Below are 18,213 nucleotides of genomic sequence, written 5' to 3' on the forward strand. Positions count from 1 at the left end.
GATTTATTGGTTTGTTTGTTTAACCGCCCATCTTAAATATATAAGTTTGGGTAGCCAACAACCAATTTACAAAAACAATACAAAAAGAGCCTTCCTAATGAAACAAAAAGAAAATGATCCGGTACAAAGAATGCACAACAATTCATAGAGCGTATGGACATCATTATTAGGCTACTTTAAGGCCTACCCTGGATGCTCTAACCTGGGGAAGGAGCCAACTCTTAATGGCCTACTCAAAAGCCAAAAGGATAAGGGCTCTTTGTACCTCAGATGGAGGAGTTTGTTGCTCAGAGTAGGAGCCACAACAGAAAAAGTAGCTCTCCTTAGTCCCACCAGATGACACAGTCAAATAAACAGAGTTGGAATGGATTTTGTAAGTCATCTAGTCCAACCCACTGCTCAAGCAGGAGACCCCTACACCATTCCTGACAGATGTCAGTCCAGTCTCTTCTTGAAAGCTTCCATTGATGAATCCTCCACAACTTCTGAAGGCAAAGCTGTTCCATTGGTTGATTGTCCCCACTGTCAGAAAGTGCCTCCTTATTTCTAGGTTGAATCTCTCCTCGGTCAGTTTCCATCCCTTGTTCTTAGTCTGGCCTTCAGGTGCTTTGGAGAATAGCTTGACCCCCTTCCTCTCTGTGGTAGCCCCTCAAATATTAGAACACTGCTATCATGTCTTCTCTGGTCCTTCTCTTCACTAGACTAGCCATGCCCAGTTCCTGTAACCGTTCTTTGTATGTTTTAGTCTCCAGTCCCCTAATCATCTTGATTGCTCTCCTCTGCACTTTTTCTAGAGTCTCAAAATCTTTTTTTTATAGTGTGGTGACCAAAACTGGATGCAGTACTACTAGGTGTGGTCTTACTAGGGCTTTATAGAGTGGTATTAGTACCTCACTTGATCTTGATTGTATCCCTCTGTTAATGCAATTTAGGATTGCATTGGCTTTTTTGGCTGCCTCTGCACACTGCTGGTTCATATTTAGCTGGTTGACAAAGTTCAATAGAGGCCAATCCCACCCTGTTGGAAGTGATGGAATGGGCAGAAACCCTGGGAGACAGTTGATCGACCTGGGCCCTTAGCATCCTCAAACCTGCATCTTCATTGTACTCAGAAACCTGTTGAGGGTCACGAATGAAGACAAATATATGTGTCCCAGGATAATGTTACAGGATCCAATCTGGGTCGGCCACTGAGATTAGAGTTTTATCTTCTGAGTTTTTGGACTCATGCTGGAGCCCATCTTCAGGGAGAGAAGTTCCCTGAAGATGGGCTCCATCACGAGTCCAAAAGTGTGGAAGACTAAAACTCTGGTCCTGGTGACTGACCCAGATTGGATCTTGCGCCTATTGAGAGTTGCTGCAACTTGTGATGCAGTGATGCCACCTAGACGTAATGAGTTGTACCCATTGTCAGGTTTCCAAATAGCATTCGAAAGTAAATCAGACTCTGAGGCAAAGGATTCCTCAAAATTCCAATTTATTAAGAGAGCCATGTTGGTACATCTGGGAAAACCCAAATCTGAAGGCTTCCCGGTTTTCCCACCCAGTTGAAAGTTCAAGATCTTGCCCCCACACCCCCAAGTCCATCACATGGTCCAATCTTCCACTGCCATGCTGGCAGTTCCACCCATCCAGTTCCAGTGCAGTGACAAAGGATGACCTTGGCTTTCTAGAAAGAATGCTGTTATGGCTACATATATCTAACTCCGTACAATCCTCCCTCCCATTTTCCCACAATAGAAAAGGGATAGAAGAATAATAGAAAGTGTGGCGGGCCAAAGATCCAAAAGAAAAGATGGCTGCAGGCCTGACACCCATATCTACTCATGCTGCCGCATTCTGGGTCAACTGAAGATTTTAGGTGGTCTTCAGGAGCAGCCCTATATAGAGAAGTACATTGCAATAACTCCAATTGGTCTTGCTTGCTTTTTATGCCTCTATCTCTTTAGGAAAGACTTTAACAGAAGAACAAGACTATGCCATTTTATTTCATCATTTTCTTAAAACGCTCCCTTTTCCTAAAATAAAAAGAAGGTTGATAACGAGTGGTTTTTTTAAAAATAAGCAACAGCAACTATTTTAAGTCTTACAAATCTGTGGCACCTAATTTTTTTCTAGGCACTGTGCAAAAGAAGAGTAGAAGTCAATCCCTTGCTTGCTTGGCACAGGATGGGGTCTCAGAATGGAGGAACAAGAAAGGACAAGAATAACTTGTAATTTTCCCTGCTGGATATTTTAAATAGCTTTAGCTTTGATTAAAAATAATAACTTGGTAATAATGCACATAAGAACCCAACCACAGATCTCTCTTCCTGGATATTGATTAATGGCCATTGTGCCAGCTTCTACGGTTGATGGTGATTTTTTAATCATCCGTGTGCCTGGAGAGGAATATGTGGGAAGTGGGGTGGGGTCAGAGAAATTTGAAGTGTAGCCCCCATTCCCCTTTTCTTTTTCCAGAGTTTAGATGCCTTTCTCTGTTTTGGAGAGCTAACCTTTCCAAATTTTTAAATTATTATTATTATTTTATTTTGTATCACTTCTTTATTATTTGTGGAGACTCTAGAAAGAGTGCAGAGAAGAGCAACCAAGATGATTAGGGGGCTGGAGGCTAAAACATATAAAGAACAGTTGCAGGAACTGGGTATGTTTAGCTTAAGAGAAAGAAGGACTAGGGGAGACATGATAGCATTATTCCAATATCTCAGAGGTTGCCACAAAGAAGAGGGAGTCAAACTATTCTCTAAAGCACCTGAGGGCAGAACAAGAAGCAGTGGGTGGAAACTAATCAAGGAGAGAAGCAACTTAGAACTGAGGAGAAATTTCCTGAGAGTTCTAGAACAATTAATCAATGGAACTACTTGCTTCCAGAAGTTGTGAATGCTCCAACACTGGAAGTCTTTAAGAAGATGTTGGACAACCATTTGCCTGAAGTGGTGTAGGGTTTCCTGCCTAGGCAGGGAGTTAGACTAGAAGACCTCCAAGGTCCCTTCCAACCCTGTTATTCTATTCTATTCTATTTTTACAAATAACTCAAGGCAGGGAACCTACCCAATACACCTTCCTTGTCCTATTTTCCACTCGACAACAACCCTGTGAGGTTTGTTGGACTGATAGAGAGTGACTGACCCAAAGTCACCCAGCTGGCTTTCATGGCTAAAAGTGGGACTTGAACTCACAGTCTCTTGGTGAGTAGACTGGTACCTAAACCACTTTGCTAAACTGGCTCTCTCATGACGGAACATTATTTTTTCCCCCCTGTTTTGCATGCTCACTCTCACCTCTTGCTTCAGGAAACTGTGAATGTGCTTTTCAGGCCAGCTTGCTGTCAATAAACTCTCAGGGAATATGACTATTTTCTTTGCACACACACACTAACACACCAGCTATTGAGAACCAAGTATTACAGCACAAATATAACGGTTCAAAAATCTTTACCCAGAGTTCTTTACATGGCATAGGACCTAGTTATCTGCAGGATCGCATCCTACCACACACGTCCCTGCGACCTATCCGCTCACACAGGGAGGGGCTCCTCCTGGTGCCGTCTGCTAGGCAATGCCAGCGGGCGACACCTAGGAGTAGATCCTTCTCTGTGATGGGCCCAACCCTCTGGAATGACCTCCCCCCAGACATTCGAACTACCACCGACCTCCGTTCCTTCCGGCAAAAGTTAAAGACTCACCTATTTCAATCAGCTGGCCTGGCACTTTCTTAGTTTTACCTCCCGGGGATTTATTCTATTTTAATTGGGTTTGGGGTTTTAATTGTGATGTTTTTAGGATTAGAATATATTTATTTCTTAGTACAGCCTATCTCCCCCTCCAAATGTATCTTAAATGTATTTTATTATTATGACTGGTTTTATTTGTATTGACTGTACACCGCCCCGAGTCCCTTTCTGGGAGAGGGGCGGTCTAAAAATCTAAGAAATAAATAATAATAATAATAATAATAATAATAATAATAATAATAATAATAATAATAATAATAATAATACTGACACAGGAGGAACCTTTGTTAGATAATTGTAATATCCAATTGTAAAACCTAAAACAATTTGCAACCAACAAAAAGCAAATATCAAATTATAAATATAAATTTTGTTATTATACAACTATTTAGAAACAGGGTAGTCTAAATTAGGAGTATACAGATTCCATATGTGAACGGTAAAAAGGGAAAAGTAGAAAACAAGGCCTAGGAATTTATATCACAGATAAAAACATTCAGAAAATTTGACCAGGTTGCTCAAAAGTCATTTTACCTGTCTATCTTTGGAAAAAAAACAGAACACACACACCAGAAAACCAAAAACAGAACAAACACATGTCAAATTCAGTTGTTGCTTAGCAGCACTTGTGGATGATCCATTACTGTAAATCAAGTGTGAATTGGTATAATCTCCTGGCTGAGGTTAGTAAAACTATGATGAGGAGTTTAAGTAAATTAACCCCAACTTCAAGTCATCGCTGCCTCTTCATCTGCCCTGCCTGCCTTTAAGATGTAGCCCTTTCATTAAAGGGCAGCTAAAAATCAAATGATTTTCCCTCTACGGTTCATGGGCTCTTTAAGTTTAGAGAACAGGAGCACCAGAGGGCAAGATAAGAAGCAATAGACGCGGATTTATCAAGGAGAGATCCAACTTCCAGCTACGGAGACATTTCCTGATAATGAGAGCAATTAATCAGTGGAACAACTTGCCTCCAGGCGTTGTGAGTGGTCCAACAATGGACATTTTTAAAGAAGAGATTGGACAACCATTCCTCTGAAATGGTGTAGGCTCTCTTGGTATCGGGCCATGATGGCGAACCTATGGCACACGTGCCAGAGATGGCACGCAGAGCCCTCTATGCTGACACTTGCGCCGTTGCCCCAAGTCAGATCTCCCTGGAGTTTCTTTCGTGAGCTTCTGTTTCCCTGCAAATGACAAAACAGAAGCTCACGAAAGAGAAAGATCTTACCTCTTGCTGCCCTGCCGGTGTTGGGATACCCTGCCTCCCACCAGCCGGCTGGTCTTGGGGTCTCTGCTGGAGCATGTGTGCATGTCTGTGAATGTGTGCACGTTTGCACATGCATGTACATTTTCACATGTGTGCACATTCACGTGAGCAAGTGCACACCTTTCGGTTTGGGCATGCGTGTGCACGTAGTTTGGGCACTCAGTGTCTCAAAGGTTCGCCATCACGGGTATAGGGTCTCTTGCTGGAGCAGGGTATTGGACTAGAAGACCTCCAAAGTCCCTTCCCACCCTTCTTCTGTTAGATAAGCTTCTAAAGGGACCCCTTGGTCAGCTAGCCAGTTTTGGTTGTCTAAGGGGAGATGCTGAAGAGCAGCAATTCCTATAGGGAGAACTGAGTCTAGGCCTGTAATTTTGTGGACTGAGCTGTCCAAGGTCCTGAACATTGTTCATTCTAGAGCAGTGGGTCTCAACCTTCCTGATGCTTTAATACAATTCCCTTTAATACAGTTCCTCATGTTGAGGTGACCCCCAACCATAAGATTATTTTATGTTTTCCATATTTTTTCGAAAATATGTATTTTTCAAAGGTCTTTGACGACCCCTGTGAAAGGGTTGTTCGACCCCAAAAGGGGTCCCGACCCACAGGTTGAGAACCACTGGTCTAAGGGCAGATGCTGAAGAGCAGCAGTTCCTATAGGTAGTACTGAGTCTAGGCCTGTAATTTTGTGGACTGAGCTGTCCAAGGTCCTGAACATTATTCATTCTAGAGCAGTGGGTCTCTCAACCTTCCTAATGCCGCAACCCTTTAATACAGTTCCTCATGTTGTGGTGACCCCCAACCATAAAATTATTTTATGTTTTCCATATTTTTTCAAAAATATGTGTTTTCCTATGGTCTTATGAGACCCCTGTGAAAGGGTCATTTGACCCCCAAGGATCTGCAGAGAGGCTCCTAGTAGCTCCACCGCCAAAGCCACAAGAGCAGTGGACCCTCAGAGGCCCCGACAGAAAGAAATATTGACAGGGGGCAGAGGTCGACCCTGAGGCCGCTCACTTGTGGGGTGCCGCAGGGGTCAGTCCTCTCGCCTCTCCTGTTCAACACATATATGAAGCTGCTGGGTGAGATCATTTGTGGTTTTGGGGTCGAGTACCATCTGTACGCTGACAACACTCAGCTGTACATCTCTACCCCAAACCACCCCAACGATGCCGTCGAAGTGATGTCCTGGTGCCTGGAGGCCGTACGGGTCTGGATGGGAAGTAACAGACTCAAGCTCAACCCCTCCAAGAAGGAGTGGCTGTGGTTACCGGCGCCCCGGTTCAACCAGTGGGTTCCATCACTGGCCATCGGGGGCAAACAGCTGGCCCCCGTGGAGCGGGCATGCAATTTGGGCATCCTCCTGGATGCCCGGCTGTCAATGGATGACCACGTGACGGCCGTGGCAAGGGGGGTGTTCCACCAGGTTCGCCTGGTGCGCCAATTGCGTCCCCTATTGGACCGGAGCGCCCTTCACACAGTCACCCATGCTCTAGTGACGTCCCGACTGGACTATTGTAATGCCCTCTACATGGGGCTTCCCTTGAGATGCACCCGAAGGCTGCAGTTGGTCCAGAATGCGGCCGCGCAGGCAATTATGGGAGGTACTAGGTACTCTCATGTAACACCTCTCCTGCGCGGGCTGCACTGGCTACCTGTGGCTTTTCGGGTGCGTTTCAAGGTGTTGACTATCATCTTTAAAGCGCTCCATGGCACAGGACCTAGGTATTTGCGGGATCGCATCCTGCCCCATACAACCCTGCGGCCGATTCGCTCTCACAGGGAGGGACTCCTCCGGGTGCCGTCCACTAGGCAGTGCCAGCGGGCGTCGCCCAGGAGTAGGGCCTTCTCTGTGATGGGCCCGACCCTCTGGAATGACCTCCCCCCCCCGATATTAGAATAACCACCGATCTCCGCTCCTTCCGTAAGAAGCTTAAGACCCACCTGTTCAACTTAGCTGGCCTGGCCTAACCGTAGTTTTAGTCCCTCTAGCCTGTATTTTAAATTTTTAGGGGTAGGTTTTTTAGGTTGTTTTTAATTTTTATCATACTGTACAGCCTAGTATTTAATTTGATTTTATGGGTATCTAAGAGTATTTAATTTTGTATACTGTTTTTTTATTGTGTCGTCTGTACACCGCCCTGAGTCCCTTCGGGGAGAGGGGCGGTCTATAAATTTAATAAATAAATAAATAAATAAATAAATAAATAATAAATAAATAATAAATAAATAAATAAATAAATAAATAAATAAATAAATAAATAAATAAATAAATAAATAAATAAATAAATAAATAAATCAATCAATCAATCAATCAATCAATCTTAGCAGCTTCCTTTTTGTTCCTGACCAAGCAGTTCATGCTGAGACTGAGATGTCAAAGTCGAAGGAAGGGGAGGGACTCTGTTGTGTTTCCTTTCTACACTAGAACAGGAGTGTCAAAGTGGCGGCCTGTGGGCGGGTGCATCACATGCAGGCCACGCCCACCCCAGCTCTGGTGAAGGCAAAAATGGTGTGATACGTCATGTGACGTGACATGACGAGTTTGAAACCTATGCACTAGAACAGGGGTGTCCAAACTTGGCAACTTTAAGACTTGTGGACTTCAACTCCCAGAATTCCCCAGCCAGCTCTGCACTAGAACAAACAAGCCTGAGCAAGGAGCTTCAATCAATTGCTCTCCAAACAAATTACCAATCCTCTCTCCTCCCTTCCATGGGGCAGGACAGGAAGTCAGTCTTATGGCCAGCTTTCACTAGGGGGGTTGTGGTGTGCAAGGGCCCATAAGCAATTGCCAGTTATGTGGGGAAATGGGTAGTGGCACCTCAGCTTCAATGAAGTAAAACAGTGTTTCTCAGCCTTGGTAACTTTAAGCTGTGCAATTGACTGGTGGTACTTTCATTAATTTAAAGGCAAACTTTGAAACATGGGAGTGAATCTTGAGGTAAACTCAGTGGCGTTCAGATGAGGCACCCTGCAACTCTCCAGACTTCATGCCAGTTGGTTAGGCTGGCTGAGAGCGATATCTTTTATGGTCTAGCACAGTGATGGAGAACCTATTTTGGCTCACGTGCCCAAAGCAGGGGGAGTGCAGGGGGGTCGTGCGTGGGTGTGCCATACCCATAATGCTATGCGCATGACTCCAGTGCGCATGCGCTCACAAGCAGCGCTCCCCCCCATTTTTGGAGTGCTTTTTTCACCCTCCACAGGCTCCAAGAGGCTTTATAGGAGTCTGCGGAGGGTGAAAACAGCCCACCCTGTGCCCCCGGAGGCTTCTGGAGCTTCCCTGAAGCCTCTGGAGTGCGAAAAACCGGCCCTATGGGCAAACCGGAAGTTCAGGAATGGACTTCCAGTTTGCTTGTAGGGGCAGTTTTAGCCCTCCAGAGCCTTCAGCAGGCTTCCCTGAAGGCTCCGGAGGGCAAAATCAACCCTACAAGCAAACCGGAAGCCACTTCCGGTTTATCCGTAGGGCCGTTTTTCGTCCTCTAGAGCCTTCAGGGAAGCCTCCTGAAGGCTCCAGAGGGCTAAAACCAGCCCTATGAGCAAACCGGAAGTAGGTTCCCGAACTTCAAGGAAGCCTCCGGAGGGCGAATAATGGCTTCAAAAGAAGGCCGAAGTCAGCTGGCCAGCGCGCGCCTGCCATAGGTTCTCCATCATGAGTCTAGCATCTTGAAAGCCAACAAGTCAAGGGACTCTAGTTTGGGATCAAGGGGAAATGAATATTGTTGTCAGTTGTCCTGTTGGCATATCCAGAAAAAGACACTCCTGGGACATTATTTTATCAAGAATATAAACTTTACTGAATAAATCCACATTGGGACAGAAGATGCAAAACCAGTTCTTGGGCTCCCCGCACAAGCATAGGCCTACTTCATTTCCTCTTTCCCCACAGTCCACCCACAGTCCATTACATCCACCAAACAGTTCTGTCCATTTTGTTTTGGGAACCAACCGATCATGCTGTGGCATCTGCTCTGGGTGTCCTTGAGGGGGGAGAGCAATGTCTCATGGGAACCAATGATGCTTGGAGGCCATTGCCCCCATCTTTGCATTCCAATCCACCTCACCACCCCCATTCTTTGTGACTCTGCAAGCAAAAGCGGAATAGAGGTGAGAGTTCAAGTCAGTCTTGACAATTGTGCAATATCCACCACCACTACCACTAAGACAACATGAATTGAATGCATGTCACATTTGCTTGGAAAACGCATTGAATATTCACAACGGAATCCTTGGGAAATAAAAATCTCTCTCAACAGAAGAGAATACCATGTTTCCCTGAAAACAAGACAGGGTCTTATTTTCTTTTGACCCCCCCAAATAAGCACTTGGCCTTATTTTCAGGGAGATCTTATTATTTTTGACTTGCAGGAGGCCCCTTAACTTTGGCCCGTGGATCAGCTGATCCAGAGAAGGCCAGAAGTTCTGTCTCTGTTTCTGGCACACTCTTGCCAGCCCTAGTGTACCTGGGCCTGCCACTCTTTTTGCGGCCGCCACTAAGAGAAGGGGCGTAGTAGCTAGGGTTTGCGGGAGTGGCTTCCGCCAGGCCGTTCCGCGTGGAAGGCAGCTGCATGTGGGGTACGTGGGGCATGTTCCCCCCCCCCCAGGAAATGGTGAGGACAGGCTGCACATGTGTTTAAATTTTTTAGGGGAGGGCTTCTTTTAGCGCATGCGCTCAAAAGCCCGATTGGGCTTATTATTCTGGGAGGCCTTATTTTCGGGGAAACAGGGTTGTTGGAGCTCAGGTTGAGCTATGGAGCCTTGTAGTTTGTGTCTGTTTTCTGTTGGTGCTCTCTGAGCTTGGTTGTTTGCTTGCAGACGTTTTATTACCTCACTAGGTGATGCCTTCAGGGCTGGAGGGAGAAAGGGGTAGAACTATTTTAAGCACCAACATTGGCTTTTTATGTAAGGGTGCCATGCAAGACTCCCTTCCATTTGCAGTCAGCTGATGTGAGCACTGCCTGGTTAACCATCCGTCTTCCTTCCTCTTGTCTTTGTCCAGCTCTCTGCCTGGTGCTGGGCTGCATGATATTCCCAGATGGCTGGGACTCAGAGACCGTCAGGGACATGTGCGGGGAGAAGACAGGGAAGTATTCCCTGGGCGACTGCTCTGTGCGCTGGGCTTATATCTTAGCCATCATTGGCATCTTGAATGCCCTTATCCTCTCCTTCCTGGCCTTCGTCCTCGGCAACCGGCAGAACGACCTGCTTCACGAGGAGCTCAAAACAGAAAACAAAGGTGAGTGCTCTCTGCTTTGCATACACAAACACACAGAGACAACGCCTCCACCCCCCACCACCACCACCCCGGTCCATTCTGCATGCAGCTGAGGCCCTGAAGCAGCAATCGTCCAATATTGGAGTAACTATGATAGGTTAGGGACGCAGTGGCTCAGTGGCTAAGACGCTGAGCTTGTCCATCAGAAGGTCGGCAGTTCAGCGGTTCGAATCCCTAGTGCCGTGTAATGGAGTGAGCTCCCGTGACTTGTCCCAGCTTCTGCCAACCTAGCAGTTCGAAAGCATGTAAAAAAATGCAAGTAGAAAAATAGGAACCACATTTGGTGGGAAGTTAACAGAGTTCCGTGCCCCTTTGGCGTTTAGTCATGCCGGCCACATGACCACGGAGACGTCTTTGGACAGCGCTGGCTCTGGCTTTGAAACACAGATGAGCACCGCCCCCTAGAGTCGGGAATGACTAGCATGCATGTGTGGGGGAACTTTTCCCTTTACCTATGATAGGTTGCCTTCCCATTTAATGCAGAAATGCCCGTGGAAAGAGTTAGAAATTTGCCTCAAATTACAGACATTTAACTCAATGCTGGGGAACAATGTTAGAATTCTAACAAGTCCTCTAGTCCTCAAGTTGCAACAGTTCATTTAGTGGCCATTCAAAATTACATCGGTAAAAAAAAGGGGGACTTTTCACACTTAACAACCATTGTACCATTCCCATGGTCCCGTGATTTACATTCGGATGCTCGACTCACATTTATGACAGCTGCAGCGTCCAGGAGTCATGCAATCCCCTTTTGTGACCTTCTGACAAGCAAAGTCCATGGGGAAAGCCAGATTCACCTATGTTCTTAATTTAACAACTGCAGTGATTCACTTAACAAATGGGGCAAGAAAAGTCATAAAATGGGGCAAAACTCACTTAACCGATTTCTGACTTAACATAAATTTTTGGCTCAGTTGTGGTTATAAGTTGAGGACTACCTGCTTATTCAGAATTTACTTTGGGAAAAGCATAAGGCTTCAGCAGGCATTAATAGGGGATGGCACTGATTCAGGACCACTTCCCATTGGTCCCTCCATTCCTGAAGTTGGGATGGCACTTTTGTCCACCCAATTTTCAGTTTGCAAAAAAGGAGAAAACTAATGGGAAGTTGTAGCACTTCCCTTTATTATTGCATGTACCCTCCACCTTTCTGTTTGTTTCAATGCTCTAAGACAGGGGCCGGCAACCTTAAACACTCAAAGAGCCACAAAGGTCCTAACCGGAAGCCCCCCATTTAATTCTGGAGCTAACCGGAAGTCCAGATTCCCCACCATAGAGTCTCCTCCTAGCACTGCGTCCTTTTTCCTCTACCTGTCCTAACTTAAAGCCCTATCAATTGTGGAGCCAACCGTGACAGGGAGCCACAGCAGAGGGATGAAAGAGCCACATGCGGCTCTAGAGCTGCGGATTGCTGACCCCTGCTCTAAGACAACAGCAAATATACAGTTTAAAACAAAACAGAATGAATATAATTGAAATACACATTCAAGTAAAATCAGCTACTAAAGGTTGAGCTATTGTTATTGTTATTAGTGTATGGCATTGTTATAGTAGCCAGGAGACCACCATGCTATTGCATGGTAGCGGTGGCTCAGTGGCTAAGACACTGAGCTTGTCGATCAGAAAGGTCGGCAGTTCGGCAGTTTGAATCTCTAGTGTTGCGTAACGGAGTGAGCTCCCGTTACTTGTCCCAGCTTCTACCAACCTAGCCGTTCGAAAGCACATAAAAATGCAAGTAGAAAAACAGGGATCACCTTTGGTGGGAAGGTAACAGCGTTCCGTGCACCTTCAGTGTTTAGTCATGCCAGCCACATGATCACGCAGATGTCTTCGGACAGCGCAGGCTCTTTGGCTTTGAAACGGAGATGAACATCACCCCCTAGAGTTGGGAACAACTAGCACATATGTGTGAGGGGAATCTTTACCTTAGTTTGGCTTGCCAAGGTACCAGTCCTGCTAGAGGACATGCTTGCGTGCTTCCTACGTTGTGCCACAGGAGGGCAATCTACCTTCACACCAGAGAAAAGGACAAGCAGCTCATCCTGCAGTGTCACCCAAGACCCCCCTTCCCTCCCAGAGCTGCCTTGCAAGTGGGTGCTGCCACCAGGAAGGTTCAAACTGGTTAGGAATCTGACTGCCCACACAGAGTATCAACTCGTCTCCCTGCCAAAATGATGCCTATCTTTCTACTTGCACAGAACATGCTTTTAAACTCTTAGGTGGACAGAAGCTGAGGTGGGTAACAGGAGCTCACCCTGTTACGCTACTCAGTGCTTCAGCTCGAACCGCCAGAGCCGAGACCATCTCCAGCATCATTAAGTCGCTGAGCCACAGCACCTCTTAGTAAGCTATTAATTTCATGGCAAAGCTGACCTCCTAAATACTGGGAGCCAAACAACTCTTCTATGGCTTGGAAGCCAGATAAGAGAAGGCCCTTCTGCAGGGTCAACCTTCTGCCAACATTAGCATCTTTGGAAACTTCCCTTGATGTACTGAATCACTGTGCATCTTCATATGAGGAGAGGCTGTTCAGCAGATAATCAAGTTCCCAGCCATCTAGGGTAGAGATGGCGAACCTTTTTGGCACCAAGTACCAAAAAGGGAGTGCTCGTGCGCTTGTCAGGACACGCCCCGGAAGAGAAGCAGCCAAGTGGGCATGCGTACGCTGGGAAATGAACTTCCGGTTTCTGGTGTGCGCATGCACCTGGCCAGCTTGTCTTCCGGTTAGTGGCACACATGCACGCATGCTGATCAGCTGGCCGACACAGATACGCACAACAGAAATCAGAAGTCCAGCTCTTCCGGTTTTCAACACTGCTGCACATGCAAAAACCAATTGATCGACATGCACGCAGGCACGCCAGAAACCCGGAAGAGGAATGGGCGAAACCACACATGGCAGCCAACATGGCTCTGGTTGCCACTTTGGACACACATGCCATAGGTTCACTATTACAGATCTAGGGCTTTAATCCAATATTTTAAGTATCACAACCCTATCCAGTTCATTGCACAAACTTTGTCCCTCCTTCCAAATGAATTATTTTATTCATATTATTATCATTATCATTATCATTATTATTATTCATTTCAGGTATTCAAAATCATGTTTATACTTATATATGTTATCTAATACAGGCTTGGCAAAATAAATAAATAAAATAAAATAAATAAATAAAATTTTGACAATCAAGTTGTCAACTTCTGCCCCACCATCCCTGCTATCACAAAAAGGATTTTATCTTGTAGGATATCTAAAAAGGATTTTAAAATATTATATTATAGGATATCTAAAATGATATTTTTATCTAAAAGGATTTTATCTTATAGGATTCTCCTATAAGATAAAATCACATCTCCTGTGCATTTTTTCTTTTTTTTAGTATAAGTTTTATTAAAGTTAAATTAGTGGCCTCTAGTTTTGGGGCAGCACCCAAATCTAACCAATATATTTTGGGAGAGAAGAAAATTAATATGAAAATAAATAAATAAATAAATAAAACAAAGAAAAAGAAAGCAAAGTACAGGAACAAATGATAAAAAATAGAAAGGAGAAGCTTCAGATTTCCTTTGAATTAGGATAGTTTCAAAATTATCTATAACACTATGTTTACAAAAAGATCGAAAGGATTAAATCTTTGATTTTGCTATAGCCTTAAAAGGGAAAGTAGCATTGGTATTTCTCACCAGAGAAATTGTCTGGAATCTATATATTTCAAATCTTTGCTGGAAATATGAACAACATGAAGGGCAGTCGTGACATTAATTTTTTTTCTACTACTGGTTCTGTGGGCATGGCTTGTTGGACGTGGCAGAGGAAGGATACTGCAAAATCTCCATTCCCTCCCTGTTGGCTCTGGGCAATGAGAGACAGACTGCGGACACGAAGTGACTTAACAGCTCTTTATTAGTAGTAGTAGTGATCCAGCTTGCTCTGTGGTCGGAGGGTTCCCCTTTTATAGGGATCGGGTACGCCCCTCGACCAATCAGAACGATACCTGTTTCCCGCTGTAGCAGCGGACCAGAGTGGAGACTTGCCTTGATATATGCTAATATCTAACACCCCTCCCCTCCTAGATGGAACGTTGCGGTAGGTAACATAGTCTTTTAGGTATGTGGGGGGTTGCCTTACTCGGGAGGAGCGTCGTAGTTCTGGTTGGTCAGAAGTGGTTGCAGGATCGGATGCTTTTCCTATTCCACGTTCTGAAGGTTTCGTGCCCTCGTTGCTGGGGCGTTCCGGAGTCTGCTCGGTTGCGTTGTCTGGGGGTTGCTCTGCTTCGTGCGTGCTTTCTTGTTCCGAGCTGGGTTCGCAGGTGTCGTGGTTCTCTATAATGGGGCTCTCGCGTGGCTGACTTTCTGTTGGCAGGAAAGTCTCGTCTTTGTTTCGAAGGTCTGAGTGAGCTAGGCGACCCCGAAGTTGATCGATGTGCCTTTTCCAGTTCCGCCCATCTTCCAGCTCCAGCAGATACGATTGTGGACCCGTGACGCCAATGATCTTTGCCGGCATCCACAATGTTCCCCCTGCATAGTTGTGGGCGTATACTGAATCCCCTATGCTAAAAGACCAAATTTTACTTGTGGAGTCCGGGGGAGCTGTGGCAGAGTAATTTGGGTGAAGACGGTCCAGGTGAGACCGTAGACGGCGGCCCATGAGTAGTTCAGCGGGGCTCCTACCCGTCGTTGCACTTGGGGTGATATGCTGAATTAAAAGGTAATGATCAATGCGTGTTTGCCAATCACCTGGACCCATCCTAGCGAGGGCCTCTTTTGCGAATCGTACCATTCTCTCCGCTTGTCCATTTGATGCCGGATGGAATGGCGCGACGAGGGCGTGCCGAATTCCCTGACCTGCTAGATATGTCTCAAATTGCATGGCCGTGAACTGGGGCCCGTTATCGGAGACCAGGAGGTCGGGCAGGCCATGGGTGGTGAAAAGTCGCCGTAGAACCTTAATGACTGCCTCTGCCGTGGTTGAAGTCATTAGGACTACTTCTAGCCATTTTGAGTATGCATCCACAACTATAAGGAAAGTCTGACCTTGGAATGGCCCTGCGAAGTCGATGTGTATTCGCGACCAGGGTGCTTTAGGTTTCTCCCATTCTGTGGCTGGCGCTTCCGGGGGTACTGGTCTCGATTCCTGGCATGGGTCGCAAGTGGCCACCCACTCCTCTATTTCTTTGTCCATGTTTGGCCACCAAACATAACTTCTTGCTAACGCCTTCATCCTAACAATCCCCGGATGACCCACATGTAAAGCATCTAATACATTTCTACGTAAAGCATACGGAATAACAACTCGATCCCCCCACAATAAACAACCTTGCAACACTGAGAGTTCGTCCCGTTTTGACCAAAACGCTTTGAATTCCGGGCCCACGTTTCCCTTCGGCCACCCCCTCCAAACCCAAGTTTGAACTTGCTTTATTAAATTGTCTTTAGAGGAGAACCTTGCAACGTCATATGAAGAAACCGGTCCAGAGTCCAAACAGTCAATGAGCAATACCGGTACTTCTGGAGTGGGGTCTGGCAGAATGTCAGGTAATGGGCAACGGCTGAGTGCGTCTGCGTGTCCGAGAGTGGAGCCCGGTCGATGAATCAATTTGTATGAGTACGCAGCCAGGAAAACAGTCCACCTGGTCATGCGTGGAGAAAGGGAGACCGGAGTGGGGCGGTTTCCCGCCAAAAGTCCCAACAACGGTTTGTGATCTGTAATTAGTTCAAAATCGCGGCCGTAGAGGTATTCGTGGAAATGTTTTACTCCAGCTACAGCAGCCAGCGCTTCCCTGTCCATTTGGCTGTAATTCCTTTCGGCCGATGAAAGAGTCCTGGAGTAGAAGGCGATGGGCGCTTCTTTTCCGTCGGGCATCCTGTGGCTGAGGACTGCTCCAACTCCGAAGGGTGATGCGTCGCAGGTCAATACCAGCAGTAGGGTCTGGCTGTATTGGACAAGCAGTGAGTCAGTGGTGAGCAGGCGCTTTACCCCAGTGAAAGCTGCAGCTTCGGATCGTCCCCATTTCCATGGTGCGTTCCTCTGGAGTAGACGGTGTAGTGGCTCAGCAACGGTCGCCTTCTGCCTCAGAAAAACGCTGTAGAAGTTAAGTAGTCCGAGGAAGGCCTGCAACTCGGTCTGATTTCGTGGTGTGGGGGCGTCCTGGATCGCCTTAATTTTCTTTGAAGTGGGGTGTATTCCCTGACCATCGATTCTATAACCCAGGAATTCTACGCTAGGCACGTTAATTTGGCATTTTTCCTTTTTGAGGCGGAGACCCTTTTCTCTGATTCTGGCCAAAACAGTTCTGACTCTTTTATTTAATTGCTCCTCGTTTGCAGCAGACACCAAGATGTCGTCAAAATAGGGGACGACTCCCGGTATCCCTTGCAAAAGTCGTTCCATGACGCTCTGGAACAGTCCTGGGGCAATACTCACACCGAATTGTAGCCGGTTGCATTTGAATGCTCCTCTATGCGTCACTATAGTTTGGGCCTCCGCTGTGGCGCTATCAACTGGCAGTTGCTGGTAAGCTTGTGCCATGTCTAATTTAGCAAATACCTTTCCTGGCCCCAACGAGTGCAATAAGTGCTGTACTACAGGCACAGGATATGCGCTCTGTTGTAGCGCGACATTAATTGTGCATTTATAGTCCGCGCAGATGCGGACTGATCCGTCTGGTTTGACTGGGGTCACGATGGGTGTTTCCCAGCGCGCGTGATCCACCGGCTCAAGGATTCCTTGCTCCACTAACTTATCTATTTCTTTATCTATTTTTGGGCGGAGTGCAAAAGGCACTCTTCTCAGTTTAAGTCGGATTGGCGCCACTTTGGGGTCTAAATTGAATGATATTGGTTTACCCACATACTTGCCAAGACCGGGGCTGAACACATCCTCAAACTCCTTAAAAATCTGTTCAGCGCTGCTGTTTCTCACGGCGTTGATTCCGGTGACTTCTAACCCCAGGGCTTCAAACCAATCCAGCCCCAGAAAGTTCTGTAATGGCGCGCTGGTGATGGTCACGGGCAGCTGGGCTTCGATGTCCTTGAAACGGATTTGGAATGTGCCTTGGCCCACGATGGGGACTTGGTTCCCCTGGTAGTCTCGTAGCAGGACGTCTGGAGCGCGTAGCTGGCTCTTTCTGAGGCTAGGGATAGCCTGTTTCATGGATGCCCATGAAATAATCGTCAGGGTCGATCCTGTGTCAACTTCTAGCTCGCAAGGTGAGCCCTCCAAGAGGACTGTGACTCTCAGCCTTTTTGGCCGCTTAGGGCGGACCTGATGTATTGTGGTGAGATACGTTCGCAACTCCTCTCTCTGGGTCAACTCTATCTCATCGTCTACATCCTGAAAATACTCTCGTTGAGCGTCTTGATAGAACGCTCTTTCAGCTCTTTGTGTGTATTCTCTCTGGGGATACGCTCGCTCAGCTCCTTGTGAGTAATCTCTCTGGGGATACGCTCGTTCAGCTCTTTGGAAATTTTCTCTCTGGGTAAACACTTGTGGATTTCTCTCTGGGCGCCCTTTTTGATTTCGCCAAGCCCCTGGGTTGGGCTTCTATTGGCGGTACATGGGTGGCTGCCGTGAGGCAGGGACTCCGCTCCGGCACACTCGTGCGATGTGCCCAAGTTTGTTGCAGTGCGAACAAACAACGTTTCTGAACCTACAAGTAGACCTGGGGTGATTCCCTCCGCAGCTTGCGCAGGGCGGCAAACGGAATCCGGGTCTCCCCCCAGGCCTCAAGTGACTGCTCTGCATCAGGTGACTGTCCTCGAACTCGGGATTCTCGTAGTCGGGGCTTGTGTCCTCGTAGTGTACTCTGGTTTGCCTTGGTGCTGGCTGATTTACGTTGGCCCCTCGTTGTATGGTCACCGATGATTTCTCTGCTGACTCTGACGCTCTTGCTTCGTTTAGCGCTATCTGTAGGGTTAAATTCGGGTTTGCCA

General features: G+C 46.7%; 1 protein-coding gene across 1 annotated transcript in view; it reads left to right on the forward strand.

Annotated features, from left to right (window-relative positions):
• Positions 1–18,213, forward strand: part of LHFPL4 (LHFPL tetraspan subfamily member 4) — a 77,999-nt gene that overhangs the window by 51,507 nt on the left and 8,279 nt on the right. Inside the window, exon 2 of the mRNA XM_081947727.1 lies at positions 10,003–10,239. Within this exon, the coding sequence (XP_081803853.1) occupies positions 10,003–10,239 (237 nt within the window). The remainder of the gene's footprint in view (positions 1–10,002; positions 10,240–18,213) is intronic.

This window comes from Natrix helvetica (genome assembly GCF_964273705.1).
Source record: "Natrix helvetica genome assembly, chromosome: 1".
Lineage (NCBI taxonomy): Eukaryota > Metazoa > Chordata > Lepidosauria > Squamata > Natricidae > Natrix > Natrix helvetica.